General features: G+C 36.5%; 1 protein-coding gene across 1 annotated transcript; it reads left to right on the top strand.

The window, feature by feature from the left end:
• Positions 1–19856: 19856 nt before the first annotated feature.
• Positions 19857–20609, top strand: LOC107861066. The gene is made up of 2 exons (XM_016706459.1): positions 19857–19964; positions 20010–20609. Exons 1-2 carry the CDS (start codon positions 19857–19859, stop codon positions 20607–20609), a joined length of 708 nt encoding a protein of 235 aa, XP_016561945.1.
• Positions 20610–21164: the final 555 nt, after the last annotated feature.

Here is a 21164-nt window from a genome sequence, read left to right as displayed (position 1 = left end):
TGATTGATTCCGTTGTGCCTGTGGTTGCTGAATTTGTTGTTGTTTTACATTCCAAGGATGAGTCTTCCACTTTATGTTGTAGGTATTACCATAATTTAGCTTTTGAGCATAACCTACATACATCACTGATTTCAAATTTGAAGCATACATGGCCTCTAAGTGACCACTATTACCGTACACTTCACACCAACCTACAGCTTGTTGGATGGAATTAACTATGGCTGCAAGTTAAGGAGCTCCTAATTTCAAGCTACTGAACTAAGTGTTTATCATATTTTGCAATGCTACAACCTGAGCTGATAAGGAAGTAAACTGGTCTACCTCTAATACACCCGCAATTCTTTTTGTGGCACTTCTAGAATCTGAATGCCACTCTGGATTTCCTTGTGCTATATGGTTTAGCAATGTGTACAACTGATCATAAGTCAATTCCAGTGCTTGGCCACCTGCTGCTGAATCTATCAAAATCTTTGTATTGTGATCAACTGCTTTTACAAAAGCGTGAGAAAGTACCTCGTTAGACTATTGGTGGTGTGGGCAATCCCAATGAAGAGCCCTGAAGCATTCCCAAGCATGATAGAGGTTGTTATATGGCTTCTATTTAAAGCTTACTATCTCACTGCGATGCCTCGTAGTCTTGCCAGATGGAAAAAATTAGATGAGGACCTTTCTAGCTAAGTCATCCCATGATGTGATTGAATTGGTTGACTCTACATTCAACTACCTTTTAGATTCCCCCAACAGTGAATGGGGAAAAAGTGTCAGCCTCACATAATCTATACTCACCCCCATCGAAATGAATGTATTAGTAAGCTCAATAAAAGTTTGCAAGTTGACTTATGGATCCTCGTGTGAAAGCACTGCAAACTATTCGCTGTTGATGAGAAGCTACACCATGTTATGCTTTAACTCAAACTCCCCCCCAACAGCCGGTCTTTGAATTGGGGAAGTCAAGTTCATTGAAAGTGGGACTGCCACTTCCCTAACTGTCCTGCGGGCTACTTGTTCTTCAGCCATTGGAGAAGGAACTACTCGGTCTTTTGCTATTCGTGGAAAATGAGAGAGATGGGTTGCGACTCTCCTTCATTGATGGAAGTGTTGTACAGGTTCAGGGCTTGGTTCAACTAGATATCTATCCCTTACTAGGTTTATAACATTGAAACTATTTCCTACAATCATTAAACCAAGACCAAGCATAAACACACCAAAGAAATTTAAAGAGAAAAGCTAAAATAAAACAGTTGCCAATTGCAAGTCTCCGACAATGGTGCCAAAAACTTGACAGCTCCCAAGCGCACACACAAGTGTACATGGTCTTATCAAGTAGTAATGTGGCCTAATGAAAGCCAAGTATCGATCTCACAGAGACTTGATCCATAAAAATTCTATTGTAGTTCACAATTTAGATTCAGTTGATGCAAGCATAACCAAAAAGAAAGTTTGTAATTTATAACTAGAGAAAAGTAAACAATGTGTAATATAAATATCTTGAAACAATTAATAGGATAAAACCCAGGGTTAATCACTTTTGAACAATCATACTATGTTATTGAACTTCATTCGTTAACTTTCTTATCTTGGTTGTTGATTTATAGGGTTAATTGCATGATTATCCCAACCTCTTATCCTTTACCTAATCCGTAGCATATCTCTAATCATATCACATACAAAAGGCATCTCACATGTAGGAGGCATAATATCAATACACATGTAGTCATCTCTCACATAAGAGGCATCTCACATCTAGGAGGCATAATATAGATAGACATGTAATCATCTCTCACGCAAGAGGCATCTCATATCTATGAGCATAATATATATAGACATATAATGATCTCTTATACAAGAGTCATCTCACTTCTAGGAGGCATAATATATATAGACATTTAATCATCTATAGGATATCATATATGAATAGGTCATACATTATGACAACGAGGATAGGCCAATTTACATATCCAAGAGGAACATTGTCTCTATAAGTCCAACAATCATGTCTAAAGGAAATGGAACCTCTATAGGTCAATCATCAAGTCTAAGAGGAAATAACATCTCTATAGGCCAATCACCGAGTCTAAGAGGAAATAACACCTTTATAGGCCAATCAACAAGTCTAAGAGGAAATAGCATCTCTATAGGCCAATCATCAAGTCTAAGAGAAAATAGCATCTCTATAGGCCACATAACACATCTAGGAGGAATATCATCTCTAAATTCCCAATATCACTTCCACAAGGAGTATCCTAACCATAACTCAAAAGCCACAATTTGGGAACATCAATACAAGTTACCATGTTATGAAGTAACTTTATTCTAAGGTTTACTAGCCTCATCTATGTCTAACATCCAAACTAAGCCCACAGGACTTAACACAAGCTTAAGCCTAAGTGGGCCAAATGATCCCACTTCTAACACACAATTTTCATAATTAGGCATACTATACCCCAAACTTTTAGATGTCAAGTAGGCCATATTCAAGCCTAAGATAGCAACTTTGACTAGAAACAAGGGTACTCATGTCAATTTTACCCAACTTACGGTTTCAAGACTACCACACTAGCCCAATAAGTCTAAATATACAAATCATGCTTCAAATGCTAAAACCGTATTCCAAACATAGCGTTATATCATATCTATGCTATAACTAATCTAAACTAAAGAGTGAATATATAGGATACAAAAGGGTTACAAACATTCCATGTTACGGGTCCAAAACACTTATCTAATCCTAAAACATCAATTTATCAAGCCCAAGTTATCATACTCTTAATCAAGCCTAACATACATATTCACACATAACATATATCACACATCATCTATGAAGAAAAGTAGATAGAATCCTACCTCAAGGACAAACCGCAAAACCTCACTTTATGCACCATATACTTATCTTCACGTTACAATCCTCAAAATGCCATTACATCTATCAAAACCATAATCTACTTATCAATACAAGTCTAATGATACCCATATTGCACTATTGTGCTTCAGGTCCAAAAACGACACCAAAACCCAAGTGGGTTACACATATAGAAAATGAATTTGCGAGACCAACCCAGTGTTCACATATGAATAAGGAATCATAACCCTTAAGGAATGGGTGAAAATTAAGCATACTTTAGGCTAAAATCAAGACCTAAGCTAAATTAGGATTTTGGGTATAACTAAGAAATTCAAGCATGAATTCAAGAAATTCTTACCTTAATTTTGAAGATAATCGCGATACAAGATGATAATTAAGCTCCCAAGTCACCCCCATGACCAGTTTTGAGTTATTACACTCATTTTGGAGTTTCTAGGTCTAAATAGTGAAAGGGAAATGCCCCAAACGCTTCTTGGCACCTTTATATAGCCCCTACAGCTAAAGAGATGCCACTTTCATGGTCATATGGGCCGCAATTGCGCTACCCGCGATCGCGGTTGCACCAGATGATAGTAAACTCAAAAATAAGTTTTTGACCCTCAAAACTCATCCCGAATACAAAGAATATGACCTAATAGTGAATTTTGAGTGTAAAGCACATTTCAAATCTTTTGGAATCATCAAACCTTTTATTAGAGATCATTTAGGGAAAAAAGTGGGGCCTACACCTATAGTTTCACCACTTTTCATAAAATCCTCTCAATAGGTCGAAATGAGTTCAGGATCCTTGGGACCTGAACCAAGGGTATCCATAGCCTAAAATCGACGTTTTTGATGGGATGACAAAGTTAGATTTACCATCCGAGGTTATTTTGACCAATTATGGGTCCCACACCCATTCTTTCCAATTTTTATTTTACAACTAATAGGTTGAAATGAGATTGAGTTCATTGAGAGCCGAATAAAAGATCTACCTAGATTAAAATCCATATTATTGATCTGCTGGCGCTGTCGGAATTTGCATCCGAGCTTGTTTCTAAAGTTTTGCCCAATGGCCATTTGGAACTAGCGAAGACTTCTAAATAGGGAATTGCTCTAAAAACCAAACGAACTTCCCGCTATACAAACTATAGGTCCCAGTAAGTCATAAATGACCTGGGGCAGCTATGGAGAAGCTCAAATGGTGAAGATAAGCATAAATATAGAAAATGACATGAAGGGTCATTACAAATACAATATGGAGGTGATCGACATGATCTACCTCACTCTTTGAGTACTCCAGAATATCATCTATGAACACAATGATGAACGAATCCAGAAACTAACAAAAGACTTTATTCATTAAATCCATGAAAGCCATCGGGGCAATGGTCAATCCAAAAGACATAATAGAAACTCAAATTGCCCATATCAGGCATGAAAGGCAGTCTTAGGAATATCCACCTCCCTAATCATTAGCTAATGATGCACGGACCGATCATCAGTCTTGGAGAAAAACTTAGCACTATGAAGCTAATCAAATAAATCATCTATCCTTGAAAGAGGGTACTTATTCTTTATTGTCACCTTATTCGGTTGGCGATAATCAATCACATCCAAAGGGAACCATACCTCTTATGCATGAACAACACCTGCGCACCCCACGGAGACACATTAGGATGGATGAATCTTTTTGTAAAAGATCATTTAGTTTCTCCATAAGCTCTTTTAACTCAATCGGAGCCATTCTATATGGGGAAATAGAAATAGGATAAGTTTCCAGAATAAGATCAATCCCAAAATCAATCTCCCTATCAAAAGGGACACCAATAAGGTCGTCAGGGAAGACCTCAAGGAATTAATTCAGCACCCAGCTAAAATAGAAAGAAGGACCCTCCGAGATAGAATCTTTAATTCAAACCAAATGATAGAGACACCCCTTGGAAATTAATCTCCGGGCTCTAAGATATGATATAAATATTTCTTTAGGTGCTAGGGAGCCACCCTTCCACTCAATAACTGAATCATAGGGCTGACCATATGGATCCAACAATATAGAGAAGCATAGAATGAGTGCAACTAATCCATCCCCAACATGACATCGATATTAACCATGTCTAATTCAGACATATCCACCAAAGTCTCCTGACAACTCACAGATACCACAAAATCCCTATAGACTCTCCTGGCAACCACAGAGTCACCCACCGAGGTAGAAAATGAAAAAGGGTCTAAATTACACTCAAGACCAAAACCAAAATATACATCCACGAATGGGTTCACATAAGAATTAGTAGACCCCAAATCAAGAAAATAGTACACATCACAGGAAAAAAGTTTTCAATATACTAATAATGACATCGAGTGATGCATCAGACTCTTGACGGTTAGTGAGAGCATAAAGTCGATTCTGACCAGTGCCAGATCTATATGGTGCTTTCTTTAGTGTAGAAGCTAATAAAGAGGCAACCAAAACCTTGTTTTCCCTAGAAGTAACCTTAGCCATAAGACAATTCTAAGCATGTGCCCTAGAGAACCACAGTTGAAGCACTTGTCCTTTCCTTTATCACAGTAACCCCGTTTCAATCGATCACAAAATATACAGGGAGGATAGGATGGAGCATATTGGGCCTTACTAGAATGAGATTGAGCACCCTGTGTCTTATAATTATTTCCATCATAAAAATGCCTGTCAGTTGATAGCTTTGGGTAGGGAGCACTAACTGTCAAATAAGACCCAGAATTGCCCCACTTCTTTTTGGACCACTTCCCACCATCCCTTCTACTTTACTATTAGCCACTACCCAGCTCATAAAATCTAAAATTTTTTCTCTGTCTCTCCCCTATCTCTGTATGATTCTTGGTCTCTTCATTAACCTGCTACATGTACACCACCAACCTTGAGATGTCTATATACTTATTCAACAAGGCAGCCTTACCCCCAAAAAATCAAGTCTTGGGACAAATCAAAAATGAACTTCCTCATTCTAGCCCTTATACTAGAAATCAACCCTTGAGCATACCGAGACAACTAGTGAAACTTCAAGACATACTCCTTAACTGACATTTTTCCCTGCTTCAGGTTAACAAACTCTTCCGTTTTTGCCTCTCTCAATTCTTGGTGAAAGAAGTTATCTAGGAAAGCATTAGAAAAATCATCCCATAAGGCAGACTCAGAATCATCATCCCTTGTCTTGCCCCATTCCTTGTAACACTAATAGGCCACATCTTTCAGCTGGAAAGCAGTAAACTCCACGCCCTTCACATTAGTAGCATGAATAACAAAAAAGATCTTTTCTATCTCATCTAGTAACTTTGAGGATCCTCCTCAACCTTATCTCCAGTAATGTTTGGAGGATTCAACCTTATAAACTGGACAACCTTTGTGGCCTCAGAAGATGGAGTAACAAAAGCAACACACTCGGCCTAATAAGCTACCAACTATGCCAATATATGAATAGACTGATGAAACTCAACATTCATCATATTTGCCTGAGGAGATCGAGAAAGATAGGAGAGGTGCTGATAGCCTAAAACAAAGCAAAAACCAAAATTGAGCACTAAAGAAGCAAAAACAGCAACTAGAGCAAGGAAGATGAAGTAGAAGAACATAAATAGAAGATTTAAAAGAAAAAGGATAGTTAATGAGACATTTACCAACATTCGTGAGAAGCACTAAAGTGTATATTAAACACTTAAACACAAATCACCAACGTTGATTACACCTTATTCTTAGTTAGACACAAAGGGAATCACCTTCCCCAAGCACTAACCTTTCTTGCCAATTTGTCAACACAAGTGAAATCATCACTTAGCATTAACCCTAAATTCGAATTCTCTCTCTTAAGAAGAAGGAGAAGACTACAAGCTAAGACTACAATTACAATCTAAAATTAACTCAATTCATTATGTCAAAAACTAAGGAAAATAGAAGCCTAATCGTCTATTTATACTTATTACAAATAAAGACTAAAATACCCTTAATGAAGGGTGCTCCTTTGGAGTGTAAAAAGGGAGTCTAAAAAGACAACAATGCCCTAAAATGGGGAGCCTCTTGAGTGTCAAATTATAGTGTGCAAATTCCATCTTGTCCTTCAAGTAAAGCATCTCTTGAGTGTAGGGTTCCCTTCTCCTCCTTCAACTTGACAAGGCTTAAAAGGCTCTAAACACTTGTCAATTTCGAAGCTTGAACCTTTGACAATGCCTTGTACTTTTTGTGATCTTCATGCTTGTATCATCCTCTCCATCTTGAAAGAAATTTGTCATCAAATTCACTTCTTGCAAAACCAAAGAGTGGGAAAACAATCACACAATCCTCATGATAGGAGGGTTAGCATTAGTACCATAAATTAGGTAAACATGCCAAGGCGGTACACTTTTGGAATACAACCAACCATCCTTTGTTATGAGTAAGAAAAATCTACCATAAGCATCGCAAAAGGCACGACTAAGGCAAGCAACAAGGAGTGAAGAATACACTCCGAAACAAACACATATGTCACTTATTTTCAAGGGAAGGCAAACATTCAAAATTGGACATCTACGGCTTAGGAAGGTTCCCTTAACAACACATATTCCATTACTCCATGGTTGTTCACACTTGGCATACACCCACATATCCTTGGTATTCGACATGAAAAGCTTAGTATAAAGGATATGAAAGAAGTGAATAGCATCAATATTAAAAGATAATGAGCATGAATCAAAACTCCACTTCCAACACCTCACAAGTACCCCAGGGTCAAAGGGAAGTAGTAGACATGGGTCAAGGCCGTAACTACCTACCCTTTTCACTTGAGGATCAAAGTCATAACTTCCTAAGGCATTACACACAATTTTGGCACACACATGGTCACCTTGAACAATACTAACTTCATGGCTTTCATCACACAAGTTCAAAGTACCACACTCAATGACAAGATCAACATCACAAGCATCAACACTAACTTGAAGGTTTTCAATTCCATAATTCACATATTCAAGTAGTGGACTATACGTAGGATCACATTGATCACGGTACAAATTAAGAGAGCTATTATGAGAAGAATCATGCATCCTTATGTCACACAAACCCAAGACCAACACACTAGAGGGTACATCACAATATTTCAAGCTCAAAGAAGGGTATGGAGTAGCCTTAAGAGTAAGTTGTTCTTTGTTCACAAATAATGAGCCACTAAGGGACGGAACATGTACATCTACTTCAACCAAACTCGCGACCATTTTACAAGAAGTCACATAACAACCATTTAAGCTCATGGGAACGTAAGGGGCAGAAATGATACCTCTATTTGTGCTAGGGCAATCCACTCTTTTGGAGTTCTCGGCTAAGAGTGCCTTTAGGTCATTTTTGTGCAAAACTCCTTGTTGATTCTTCATTGGTAACTTAGGAACTTGAACCTGTAAATAAGAAGAATCAATTCTAGGTAAAGTGCTAGCATTTGCATTAGTGAGTAACAACAGACATTTAAAAACAAAGTTGCCTTCCCCTTTTCTTTCTCACAATTTGAGGCCTCCTTTTTCCTTTCCCTATTTTATTTACATTCTTCTTGTAATTCTCCACCCATTTTCTCTCTATATTGAGGCTTGGCCTCATTCTCCTTGGACTTTAACCCTCCCTCATCTTCTACTTGGATGGAGGGGTCTCAGTTAAGGATAATTTAGAGAGGAGGTATCAGTTTTGGTCGAGGATGGATTTGGGTTGGTGGTTTTTGATTTGGGAAAGTGTAGCATCTTTTGTTTTGAGGGATTTGAATTTGTGGAGGTTTTGGTGGACATAGTCTATCAATCCTCGCTTTTATTTTTATCACGTCACCCCTCATTGATCCCTTATAACCCTTCATTTCTCCTATATGTCCCTTTCTTTTTCCTAAATTCGAACCCTTCCTGCCATCTTTCGGTTTATGGCCTCAATTTGTGCCATGATGAACCCACCAATATTATTACCAAGGGGTTGTGTACCTGAACCTGTAGGTTCCATGTTCCTTTTACCTAACAAATAATCAAAAACCTACAAAATGAACAAACACATTAATTAAATAAAACCTCACCACACTCACACTGGGATCTTACCTCACACTTGGTCTCACAAGTGTTGAGTACTTGGCAAGTGAATTGAGTGGTGAATATGATTTAGCCCAGATTCAATTTTTGTTTGAAATGACTCAAATAAAATGACGTACGGACTTGAACCAATGAACTACTACGAATTCAAAAATGAGAAAAGCACACAAAAATTGAAAACACGAAACAAACGGACTCTAATATAATTACCAAACTAGTAGGTACTTGCTAGCTTACTAATTAGGGATAGAATTAACTTATAAGAAACTAGAATAAAAAATTTAAAACTAAAAAATCTACTAGGAACTCAATTTGGCCATTTAGCTAATGATGACATGGCATTTAATGATTGGACATTAAACTTCAAAAATTGTCAATCCCAAATGTCAACTCTCGGCCTAACACACTTGTAGATAAGAAGAATGATGATTTGAAGGGGAAATAACAAGCTTTGGAGCCCTTCTAAGCCTCCAATTGAAATTCAAAAACAATGGTCCCCCCTTTGTACATGGATTTGTACTTTAATTATTCCTTTGTCTCTTCTTTTTTTTGGATGACTATGAAAACACCAAGTACACTCTCTTTCTTCTCCTATTTTGGATCAAACACACTCTTTGAATAGTCTTCCTTAACAAGACTTGATGAGGATGGAAGATCAAGATGAATATTTAAGAGTTGACCCCTAACCAATGAACCCTAATCTCCAATTTTCTTTAGATCTAGGTTCCTTAGGCCAAGGTGAGCTCAAATATCAACAAATAATTCACAAAACATGTCACCAACTCAAACCCAAAGCGGATCTAGCTTCTTCAAAGCTTCAAAAAGCCATAGCCATGGTGGATCTAGCTCAAAATCGACTAAATCTAGTTCCAAGTGTATATCTAGACTCCCTAGGTTCTAGAGAACAATGATCTAGCACTTGAAGCCAACAAAACAAAGTAAAATGGTTTAGATCTAACCTTTTAGGTTCGGATCTACAACACTACACAAGACAACACACAATTTTTTTTTTTTGAGATTTTCAGATTTTTGACTTTTTTTTGTGAGATTTTCTTAAGAAGGACACTAAAACAAAGATTCATAGATGTAGGAACAACCGTAACCAAGTCTTTGATACCAAATGATAGCCTACAAAAGCATAAACCGAAATTGAACACTAAATAAGTAAAACTCAGCAACTAGAGAAAGGGAGATGAAGTAGAAGAACACAAATAGAAGATTCAAAAAGAAAAAGGATAGTTAATGAGACATTTACCAACATTCATGAGAAGCACTAAAGTGTATGTTAAACACTTAAACACAAATCACCAACGTTGATTACACCTCATTCTTAGGTAGACACAAAGGGACTCACCTTCCCCAAGCACCAACCTTTCTTACCAATTTGTCAACACAATTGAAATCCATTACTTAGCATTAACCCTAATTTTGGATTCTCTCTCTTAAGGAGAAGGAGAAGGCTAAAATTAAAATATAAAATTCACTCAATTCATTATGTCAAAAACTAAGGAAAATAGAAGCTTAATTGTCTATTTATACTTATTACAAACAAAGACTAAAATACCCTTAATGAAGGGTGCTCCTTTGGAATGTAAAAAGGGAGTCTTAAAAGACAACAATAGCCCTAAGATGAGGTGCCTCTTGAGTGTCAAATTATAGTGTGCAAAGTCTATCTTTTCATTAAAGTGAGGCGACTCTTGAGTGTAAGGGTTCCTTTCTCCTCCTTCAACTTGACAAGGCTTAAAAGGCTCAAAACACTTGTTAATTCCGAAGCTTGAACCTTTGAAAATGCCTTGTAATCTTTTGTGCTCTTCATGCTTGTACCAGGACCGTTGGAACTGGAGAAGGAAAATTATGAATTGGATCCCTAGACTGAGTCTGGACCCCATAAGCAGAACGAGTCCCATCAACATTGTCCTAGGTGGGACAGAGGAGTTTTTGTGAACTTCAGATAATTTGGGAGGCATGATATGAAAAGTAAACAAATGGGTATTAGAGAAAATTTCAAGACGTTAGGCTCTATAGCTCAAAAATAGAACATAAGATAGAGAAACATTCCTAATTGCTTCGTTGCCTCTTTCTTATGAGTGTGGTGTGCTACACACCCTCAAAAGATACTGTACTTGGCACGACTTTGTGAACTCCTAATTGACCATGAACCTAGAGCTCTGATACCAATCTAACATGTCCCGAACTAGGGCCTAGTCATTTTAGGTATCTCAAGTCCAACCAGTACCGAAGACCACCCCTAATACCCCACCGTTAACCACCCTCCACCCCAGGTTGGATGAATTCCAAATGAATAGCAAGATAAAATAATTATAATACAAAGACAATAAAGTAAGTCTATAGCTATTACAAAATATCCACAGCCAAATATCTAACCAATACCAATACCAATCCCAATGCCAATACTAATACCAATGCTAAAACTAATACCGACATCACCCTTGTCTATAGTAGTCCAACAAAGCCTTTAACCAGAATCAAAGAGTATCCGATCGGGACATGCCCTAGACCATTTCCAAAACAAAAACTGAAGAAATAACAATAATGGAAAGAAATCCATAACATGAAATGGAGTTTATCAGAGTATGGAAGCTCACCACTTCAATCTGACTCAAAGCTTTCCTCGAATCCAAGCCATTGAGCAGGAGGAATAGTAGTATGTCTGATTCCTACATCGTATGGGGATACAATGCCTAAAGATGGTTTGTGGAGTAAATGCTAGTATGTAACTCAGGTATAAAGATAAAATAATGCCATCTTTCAAAACTAAATCAAACAATCATATGCATTCTTATATATATATATATATATATATTATGTAGGGATAGGAAATAAGTTTTAGCATGCATTTAGAATATTAACCTGGGTTGTGTATCTTAACTATCATAAAAATCCACCCATAGGCTATATGGGTTTTGCTCTTCATGCCGAAAGAGCCCCGGTGCGTGTTAACCATATGAACTAGGGGTATTAAGGGTGATTAGGGAAATCCCCAACCCCATATCAAACCAAGATACAATCATCTCAATAGTTTGAACCATGCATATATGTCATTAAGACCAAACCTCATGACAATAATCACATGTTTCCAGTGTCCGTCCTTTGGAACCGCACCTTCACGGCTATCTATCACAACCCCCATTATTGCCTAATTAAAACCTTTAGCACATAACCAAGCCATTAATTCCAGGAGTCAATTATTAAGGCATTATAAAGTGGTATCATTAATCGACTATAGGTTGCAAACAATGTCACCAACCAACACTTAAGGGAGTCTTTCATACCTGGTAGACTCCATTTTTAGAATAACTTGGGCTATTCCTTCATACCCCGTAAGGTTTTCAAAACTAGCCTTAACCATTTAACCATTTTGTTCCATGCAATAGTTTCAATAAATAGTCAAACCAAACACTTTGCGGATTCCATTATACCCCTAATTCAAATTTCCACCTTTCTCATAACTACAAACCAATTTTATAAAACAAGGTTGGGGTTATAACCACTTGAAAAGTCACACATTTAAAGCAATTTTCCATTATCAAGTTCAACCATCATACCTATGCAACCAGATGTTCAAAACCATAATTAAAACAAGGAAAACCATAATTAAAACATGAGAAACAATATTCATCCATGAACAACCAAAACCCCCAACCTTTATTTCAAAACCATAACAATACCATGAAAACCATACATTAAAACATATGCCTTTAGAAAAATAACAATGTGGAGGAGTAATATGCTTTAGACACTAAGAAACACGAAGAGAAATTGCCCTTAAAAGTCGTAATTAATTAGCTTGTTAAAACCCTAGCTTTTGCTTGAAAAGAGAGTTTGGCGGAGAATTTGAAAGTGTTTTATTGGGAATAAAGTGTTAATAAAGTCCCAAAAGATGTTTTAAGTCATGGTATTAAAGAGGCTTAAAGTGGGAAATGTCCAAAATGCCCCCAACTTAAAAGCTATGAAAAGGCCGCATGTGATTATAAGTCGACTCCTTGACATGTGACCACAACCTATGACTCATACCCTTGAGTCATCACCAAGAGAGTGAGCTAGACACCCATACACTATCCACCATATAACTCTATAATCCGACTTATGACCTGAACATACGAATCATATAATCCAGTCATATCCAAGACAGTACCTAAGGGATTGGACACTTGACAACTTACAACCCAACCCTACAACTCGTAACCTATCCTCATAGCTTTTAGTGAGCCACTTGTACTCAGAGCCAAGCCAAGACACTAAGTTATTGATTTGATTAAGGATCGTTCTAATGTTCCACGGCCACCCTTAATGACTCGTACCACCAAGTCATTACCAAGACCGAAAACCCAACCACCACCTACTAGACACCTAACGACTAGGGTCACCTAACACGTACCAACACCATACGAATCATAGGATGAGTCCTTACTAGGACAGTGAGATCAAATCTCAACAATTTTCCAAGGACTAAATCCAGGGTATTTTAATTCTCCCCCACTTAGGTTATTCATCCTCAAATGATGGGACAAGGGAGTGCCTAGCATGATTAAACTCCCAAACATCTCTACTTTTACCCTTAAGATAGAAAATAGATTACCAAGGAATTCATAATCTATCTTTAACAATGACAAAAACAAAGAAGTTAAGAACAATACATACCTTAAGTATGATTTTTTGGAATGGGGAAAAGGAATGGATACTTGGAATTCATGTCCTCTTTAGGTTCCCAAGTAGTCTCTTCGACCCTGTGGTTCCTCCATAATACCTTTACTGAAGCTATATTCTTGGTCTGCAATTGTTGAACCTGCCGATCCAAGATTTAACAGGAATCTTCTCATAAGAGAGGGAACTCAAAATACTAATATCCTTGATAGGCATAATTTTCAATGGATCACCCACGCACTTGCTTACCATAGAAACATAGAACACCTAGTGAATAAAGTCCCAAGAAAGGTTTTAAGTCGTGGGGTCTAAAGGATTAAATTGGGAAATATCTAGAATGCCTTTTACTTAATAGTAAAAAAAGTGTCGCCTTTTGTTATGAATTAACATGCACAACATGCACAATCAAAATATCAATACATGTCACAACATGCACAATCACACAATAAGAAAGTTCAACTATTCTTTCTCTCAAAGACAAACCTTTTTACATAATCTCATTTCAAGTGATCAAATAACTTGTTCAATTATCTAACAAGTTAACATCACCAACATATATTGCATCAAGTAGAAAGATAGATAGTCAATATGCAAACATAAATCAAATTGAGTTCTTAACTATAATTCAACCATCACCTACTTGTTCAAGTGCAATCATCAAGTAAGTTCACAAATATGAGTAATTGCACCACAACACAATCCTTATCTAAAATTACAATAATTTTATTATTCAACAACATTTGTAATAAATCTTTTGGATGTTCAACAACTTCTCAAGTAAAATCAAGTACTCATATTTACTAGAATTTAGTGCAATCAATGATAAATCATTTAGTTAAATACGCTCATTTGTAGACAATTAGCCTTAATTCAATTCTCAATAATCATAAAATAATGACAAAGCTTTAGCGTAGACTAATTCATCTCTCAATAGCTCAACTATGATAATAATCCACCAATTCAATAAAAATTTTCAAGCTATTCACTACCATTCCTACTTACTAAAATTGATTTTCATCAACACCTTCTAATTCTGGAAAACACCATAACTAAAAGTTACTAGGTTTCACAACCTATAATCCCATAATTAGATACCAATATACATATATTCTCATAAATTATCAGAATTAACATATAATCCATAAAATCATCTATGACTTGTCCTAAAATAATAATTAAACTAAATTAGATTCAGTTCATGTTCACATTTCAATTATTACAAACCATTCATTATGCCTACAAGTCAAAGCATGAAATCTCTTGTCAAACTATATTACAATTATGCAATTTAACTAAGATTTACTACATATTAAACCTAGACTACCTGGGGGCAAAGCAATTACAACAAGTAAGCTATACTATTGATGCTTATTGTTTCCTATTGCACACACCAGTGCATGAGGCCGTTCAAGTAATAAAGTGGGCTTTTCGAGCCGAATATCAATCCCATAGGACTTGTGCCTAACAAGCAATACAATCTTAGATTTACTAATGAGATTATATAAGAGCTCGTTGTGACCAAAGAGAGTCAAGTTCGACAATTTAAAAGTAGCAATAAACAATAAAATAATATAAAGTGTTTAAAATAATAATTAGGAGAATCTAGGGTCAGAGCAATTTAAACAAACCTATAAAGCTATACAATCTCATTGGTTAAGTTAATTATCTTCGTTGTTGATTCACGGGGTTAATAAAATAATTATGATCTTTTGAGCCTATAATCATCTATATAAATTATCCCCACAACTACATACTTAAGCGGGGTTGTGAGATCTAATTCAAATACATTTGTATATCTTCCCTTACTTGAGCCAAATGGGGCAAATAAGTTATATTCATATACTAACCATGAATCCTATATTTAATTCATTTAAAGTATAAGAACCCACTCCATATGTTCCACATCCTAATCTAAAGTTTATTTTTTTGGGCTCTTTGGGCTCATAATAGAAATATTAATCTATTCTAGAGGTCGCAAGTCACTAGAATAGTAAATACAAGAACATATGAATAACCAAATATAATAATAAAATTTAAACCAATGTAATTGAATTCTAAGTATTTATGTTTGTAGCTTCAACCGTAGAAAGAGGTTGATTAGACACTCATAGTCTTATAAAGAATCATAACAATGGAATTCATAAGTAAAAACAAAAAGTAAACTAAAGTAAGAATACAAGCCCTAAATAGAGCCTACCTCATGTGTTTTCTCTTTCCCATAGTCATCCCAGGTGTTTAGGATAGAAGATAAGCATTCTATTTATAGTGTAGGATGATTTTTGGTTGAAAAAACACTTAGGCATGGCACACCATTATCGTGGATGTCAACGGGCATTCCACACTCTAAACACGCACCCTCACTGGAATGTGCCATTAATTTTTTGGCCAAGATCATGGCACATCTTTATCTCAGAGATCAGAGAGAGTGGCACACCCTTGAGCTTTAAATGCCAATTCTTATTTGTAGTGTAATTCTTCCACATGTCTTTAAGTCCCATAATTTATAGATGCCTTTCCAACTATATTTAAGCTTGTTTTTATTCTCGACATTACTCATAACACATTCAATGGTCTCCTACAATATAATATAACAAGAATTAGTTCGTACAAGACAATAGAGTTCATAAAAGTACAGTAGAACAAGCATAACTCATGCTAGCACCTCTAGTTCTAAACTCTTTGTGATATTTTTATTCTTAACTTGTTTTAAAAATACCTTACACAATAAACAGATCACTTAATACATAAATGCACCATTACACCATTGTTACCTCATTAATCACTTTAAAAAGTCATTGAAACTAGGCTAAACACACATAGATAATGACACTTAGGTGTATAAAAAAGCCTAAGATCACCACCCCACACTTAAAGCTTTATTTGTCCTCAAATAAATCTTTAAAATAAGCACAATTAAGGAAGAATCTACATCACTACTACGGCTAAGACACTTAAGCTAGAGATAAAATGACTACATAAATAAGCATGTCATATTACAATTGAAAACCTAATGAACACAGATGTTTCGGCTTTGGACAGAACATTTTAGGCCTTTTTCTTAGGATACTTATGTCTTTTCAAGCAACTATTATTGTATTTAACATTGGAATTTAGTGTTTTCAGGATAAGAACTGAGCGTGAACAATAACTTGGATAAACTGGGCAAAATAAGGAAAAAATAACAAGTGACGGCTTAGACGATGGACCGTCAACCCTGTGACCAAATATCGGCCTAAACCATCTCCTAAAAGCAGAAGGCAGTATCAATGGACTACCCGCTATGGTCCAGGCGATGTACCATCGATCCTGCGATAAACTGTTGACCTAAATCATCGCCAAGAAATAGAGTGTAAAATCACTAGAAGTCTTGTGACTACCCAGGTGATGGACCGTTGACCCTACGATGAACCATTGCTCGACCTGTCACCAAGAAATAGAAGGTGGTATCACTGGAGCTCCAATGACAGTCCAGGCAACGGACCTTCGCCCTAGCGATGAATCATCACCCGACCCATCGAGCATGACGTGGTAATTCTGAGTTCAAATTTAAAAACCCAGTCCTGGAATTATAAAAATACTAAGTATTAGGTTTTATTTTGGGACTTTTGATAGCAATACCGTACTTTCTCCTATATTGAGAGCATTGTAATATTTTTCTTTGAGATTTGAAGCTAGAGCTTGAGATCTAATTATTATTTCCATAATTTCTATTAAAGATTGAGAAAAACAATATTGTAACTTTTGTAAGTATTCTCTTAAAGTTATTTATGAATATAAATATGTATTTTATATCTTAATGGAGATGACTAGCTAAACTCCCATAACTAGGGTTATGGGAGCCTTGATGCAGAGAGTTGTTTGGGCTTGTGAATCTATTTGATTTCTAATGTCTATCTAAATTGCATGAATCTCTCTTTATTATAATGACATATCTTGGTTACAAACTTAAGAAGGGAGCCTATGAACACCATTTGTCTGAACTAGAAAGTGGATGTTGGGAAAAGAGGTGATTCACATAAAATATATAGATTTACCCTTTGGGTTAAGAGTTAATGCCCTAATGGGATCCACCTTAATGAAAACTATATTGAATAATACGTGAATCCTTTAAGTTTGAAAGAAGTAAAGGGTGAAATACCTATTAAGTTGAGAAACAAGTGCATAATCCTTAGAATTTAATATTTCTTGCAATTGAAATTAGAAGTTAGAAATCAAACACAAATTTATAACTCTAACTATTTGAACATCTTGGTGAGCATAACTCTAGTTACCTCATTCTTATTGAAATTGTACTTGCATTAACTCTCATTAGCTGGATCACTGTGTGATACAAGAATGAAAGAATATTATTAACAAATTAAAACCCCCTTTATTCTGGAATCTTAGATCAATAGTCCATTAAGAATCAACTTACATAGTTGCACAGGTAATCCCTGTGGGATTCGACCCCAACCTTTGTTGGGTTTTATATTGGACAACGACAGCTTACACTTTCGTTAAAAAGTTATAGTTTAGGAATATCAAATTTTGGCGGCATTGTAGGGGAATACGGTTGTCAATTAAGTCTATGATTATTAATTAACCTTTGGTCAAAGTTTCCCAAATTTTATTTTTTTGTTTGTTGTTTTTGTTTATGTAGGTTGATTGTCTTGTATGCCAAGTATATGGATATTGGGTGAACCATTATTACCTATTCATCTAGAACCTATTGTCTTGTATGCCAAGTATATGGATATTGGGTGAACCATTATTACCTATTCATCTAGAACCTCAACTTATTGGCATAATAGATAGTTAACAGGACCTAGAAAGAGTAGCTGCTCAGCCGAAAGAAGCTAGACTAGCTACCTTGGCAGCAACACAAGTAAACCAACAGAATGCAGACAAAGCAGGCAGGGAACTAAACCTAGATGATGATAATTTATTAAATCCGGTCAACCCAAGGAATGTAGACAATGTACCTGCACTGGCAAATAGGAATGCCAATAGAAATTTCCCTGTCAGGGCAAGACTAGAATGCCAAGACATCTAATTTAATCTAGAAGATGATGATGAAAATTTGGATGGAGCTGGTGTAACAGGGGCAATTATTCCTTCGCCCTTAGTACCCAGAGCCAAGTTCAATATCACGACCACTATGATCGAGTTATTACATCTCAAAAGGCTATCAATGAACTTATGGGTAATGACCCAAATATGCATTTAGTTAATTTTATCTCAACATGCAACTCGTTTGACAACCCAGGAGTTGCAAAATTTTTTATTTTGTTGTGGCTATTTCCCCTATCTCTATATGGAGAGGCAACTTTATGGTTGAGTAGGTTAACTCTCGACTCTATTACCAACTGGAGGTAACTAAAAGATGCTTTCCTAGAAAGTTTCTTTATGCCATCTAAGAGGGCACAGTTGAGAGATAAGATTAGTAACTTCAGATAATATCCAACTAAGGCTCTCCATGAGACTTGAGAAAGGTTCAAGAAGAAGCTTATGCAGTGTCCAAATCATCAGATGACTAATATCCACCTAATGGAAATCTTATATTGGGCCATGAACACTATGATGAAGCTAGTAGTGGATAATGCTGCAGGTGGGGAATTCATGAATCTCACTTTTTCAAAAGCAGCTGAGATGCTTGATCAAATGATAAAACAAAGTAGAGCTTGGCATACTAGGGAGTCTGAGGTAGCAAGATCTACTATATCTATTAGAATAACTACAGAGCAGAGGTGGAGAGAAGTAAAATGTGAATAAGGCATGGCTCATATGAATACATAGATGGATCTTCTAAATAAGAACTTTATCAGGAAAGATAAAGAAGGTTAGAGCTGTAGCATCACAGGGAAAGGCTGACTCCGATTCTGAGGAGGAATCCAATTACTTAAACAATTTGGGGGGTTTCCAATATGGTGGCCAAGGAAACTAAGGTCGAAACTACTATGACAAATCTAGCTATAAAAACCATTACCAAGGCAATTGGAAGAATAAGAATGATAGAAGTGGGTTGTATGTTTCTCTTGGAAACTGCAAAGCTGTTGTGACTAGTTCAGGGAAGATATCCATAGAGGATATAAAGGATAAGTTATTAAAGAGAGTGGAAGCAACTAATACTGGGGTGGCTGAGATGAAAAGTGATTTATCTTCTATGAATCAGTTGGTTGATTCACACTCTACTTTGATAAAATAGTTGGAGCAGCAGATGAACCAACTGTCTACTATATTCAATCAGAGAAACAGTGGAACTTTACCAATTCACACAGTTTAGAATCTAAGAAAGAATGGTTTGTGTATGGCGGTTACCACTAGGAGTGGTAAGGTATTTGCTAGCCTTCCTGCGAGCAAGCCTGAGGATGATATTTTAGCAGATGATGTTAAAGAAATAGAAATTGATCTTCTAGTAAAGTCTGAGATTATTGTTGATATGCCATCAAACCATTAGTAGGTTGATGTGTTAGAGAAGATTAAGGGAAAGGAGGCTGAAGTGGTGGTTACCACTCTTCCAAAACCTCCTCCTCTATTTCCTTATCGGTTAAAGAAGAAGGCCAATGACACAAAGTTTGGCAAATTTGTGGCCATGCTAAAGCAGTTAATGATTAATTTGCCACTGGAGGAGGCATTGGAACAAATGTCCGGGTATGCAAAGTTCATGAAAGACCTTGTCTCGAAGAAGCAGACGGTTAGCTATGAGCCGGTAGACAATCTTCATTATTGTGGTGTTATCTCCATGAGGTCTTTAATACAGAAGATGGCAGACCCGGGAGCATTTACCATCCCATGCACTATTGGGCCTTTTAACTTTGCAAAAACTCTATGTTATTTGGGAGCTAGTATAAACTTGATGCCACTTGTGGTGTATAAGAAATTGGGTTTGGCGGATCCTACTCCCATAAACATGAGACTAGCTATGGAAGACAGATCTATGAAGTATCCCATGGGGATTCTATATGACATATTTGTAAAGGTGTCCACTTTTATATTTCCAGCTGATTTTTTCATTCTTGATTGTGAGGTGGATTTTGAGGTGCCCATAATCTTGGCTTGACCTTTCCTTGCAATCGGGAGTGTACTTATTGATTTAAGGGCGAATAAGCTACTATTCAGGATGAATGATAAGGTAGTTTGATTTGATGTATGCCAGTCCATGAAACAACATAAATATATTAGTATAGTTTCTATAGTGGATGTCTATTATAAGGAGGAATAGGAAGTGCCTATAGAAGAAAAATTTGTTGTGGAGACTTTAACCACTGTATTGATGAACATTGATTATGAAGCTATCAAGATTATATGGAGACTGTGTGTGCCTTAATGGGCATGGGGTATTATTCATATGTACCCAAGAAGTCAGATTTAGACTTGAAAAATTGTCCAAGTTCACTTGCTAAGCCTTTTGTAAAAGAGATACCTTCTTTAGACCTGAAAGAATTGCCTGTCCATTTGAGGTATGCGTTCCTGGGAAGTGGGAATACACTACCTGTTATTATTGTAGCTGATCTGGGTAAGAGATATTAGAGGGATATTGGTTGGACGATTGCAGATATCATTGGCATCCCTCCTGGTATATGTACACATAAGATTTAGCTTGAGGAGGATTGTG

Source organism: Capsicum annuum, chromosome 8, assembly GCF_002878395.1.
Source record: "Capsicum annuum cultivar UCD-10X-F1 chromosome 8, UCD10Xv1.1, whole genome shotgun sequence".
NCBI lineage: Eukaryota > Viridiplantae > Streptophyta > Magnoliopsida > Solanales > Solanaceae > Capsicum > Capsicum annuum.
This window is presented reverse-complemented; position numbering and strand designations above follow the sequence as displayed.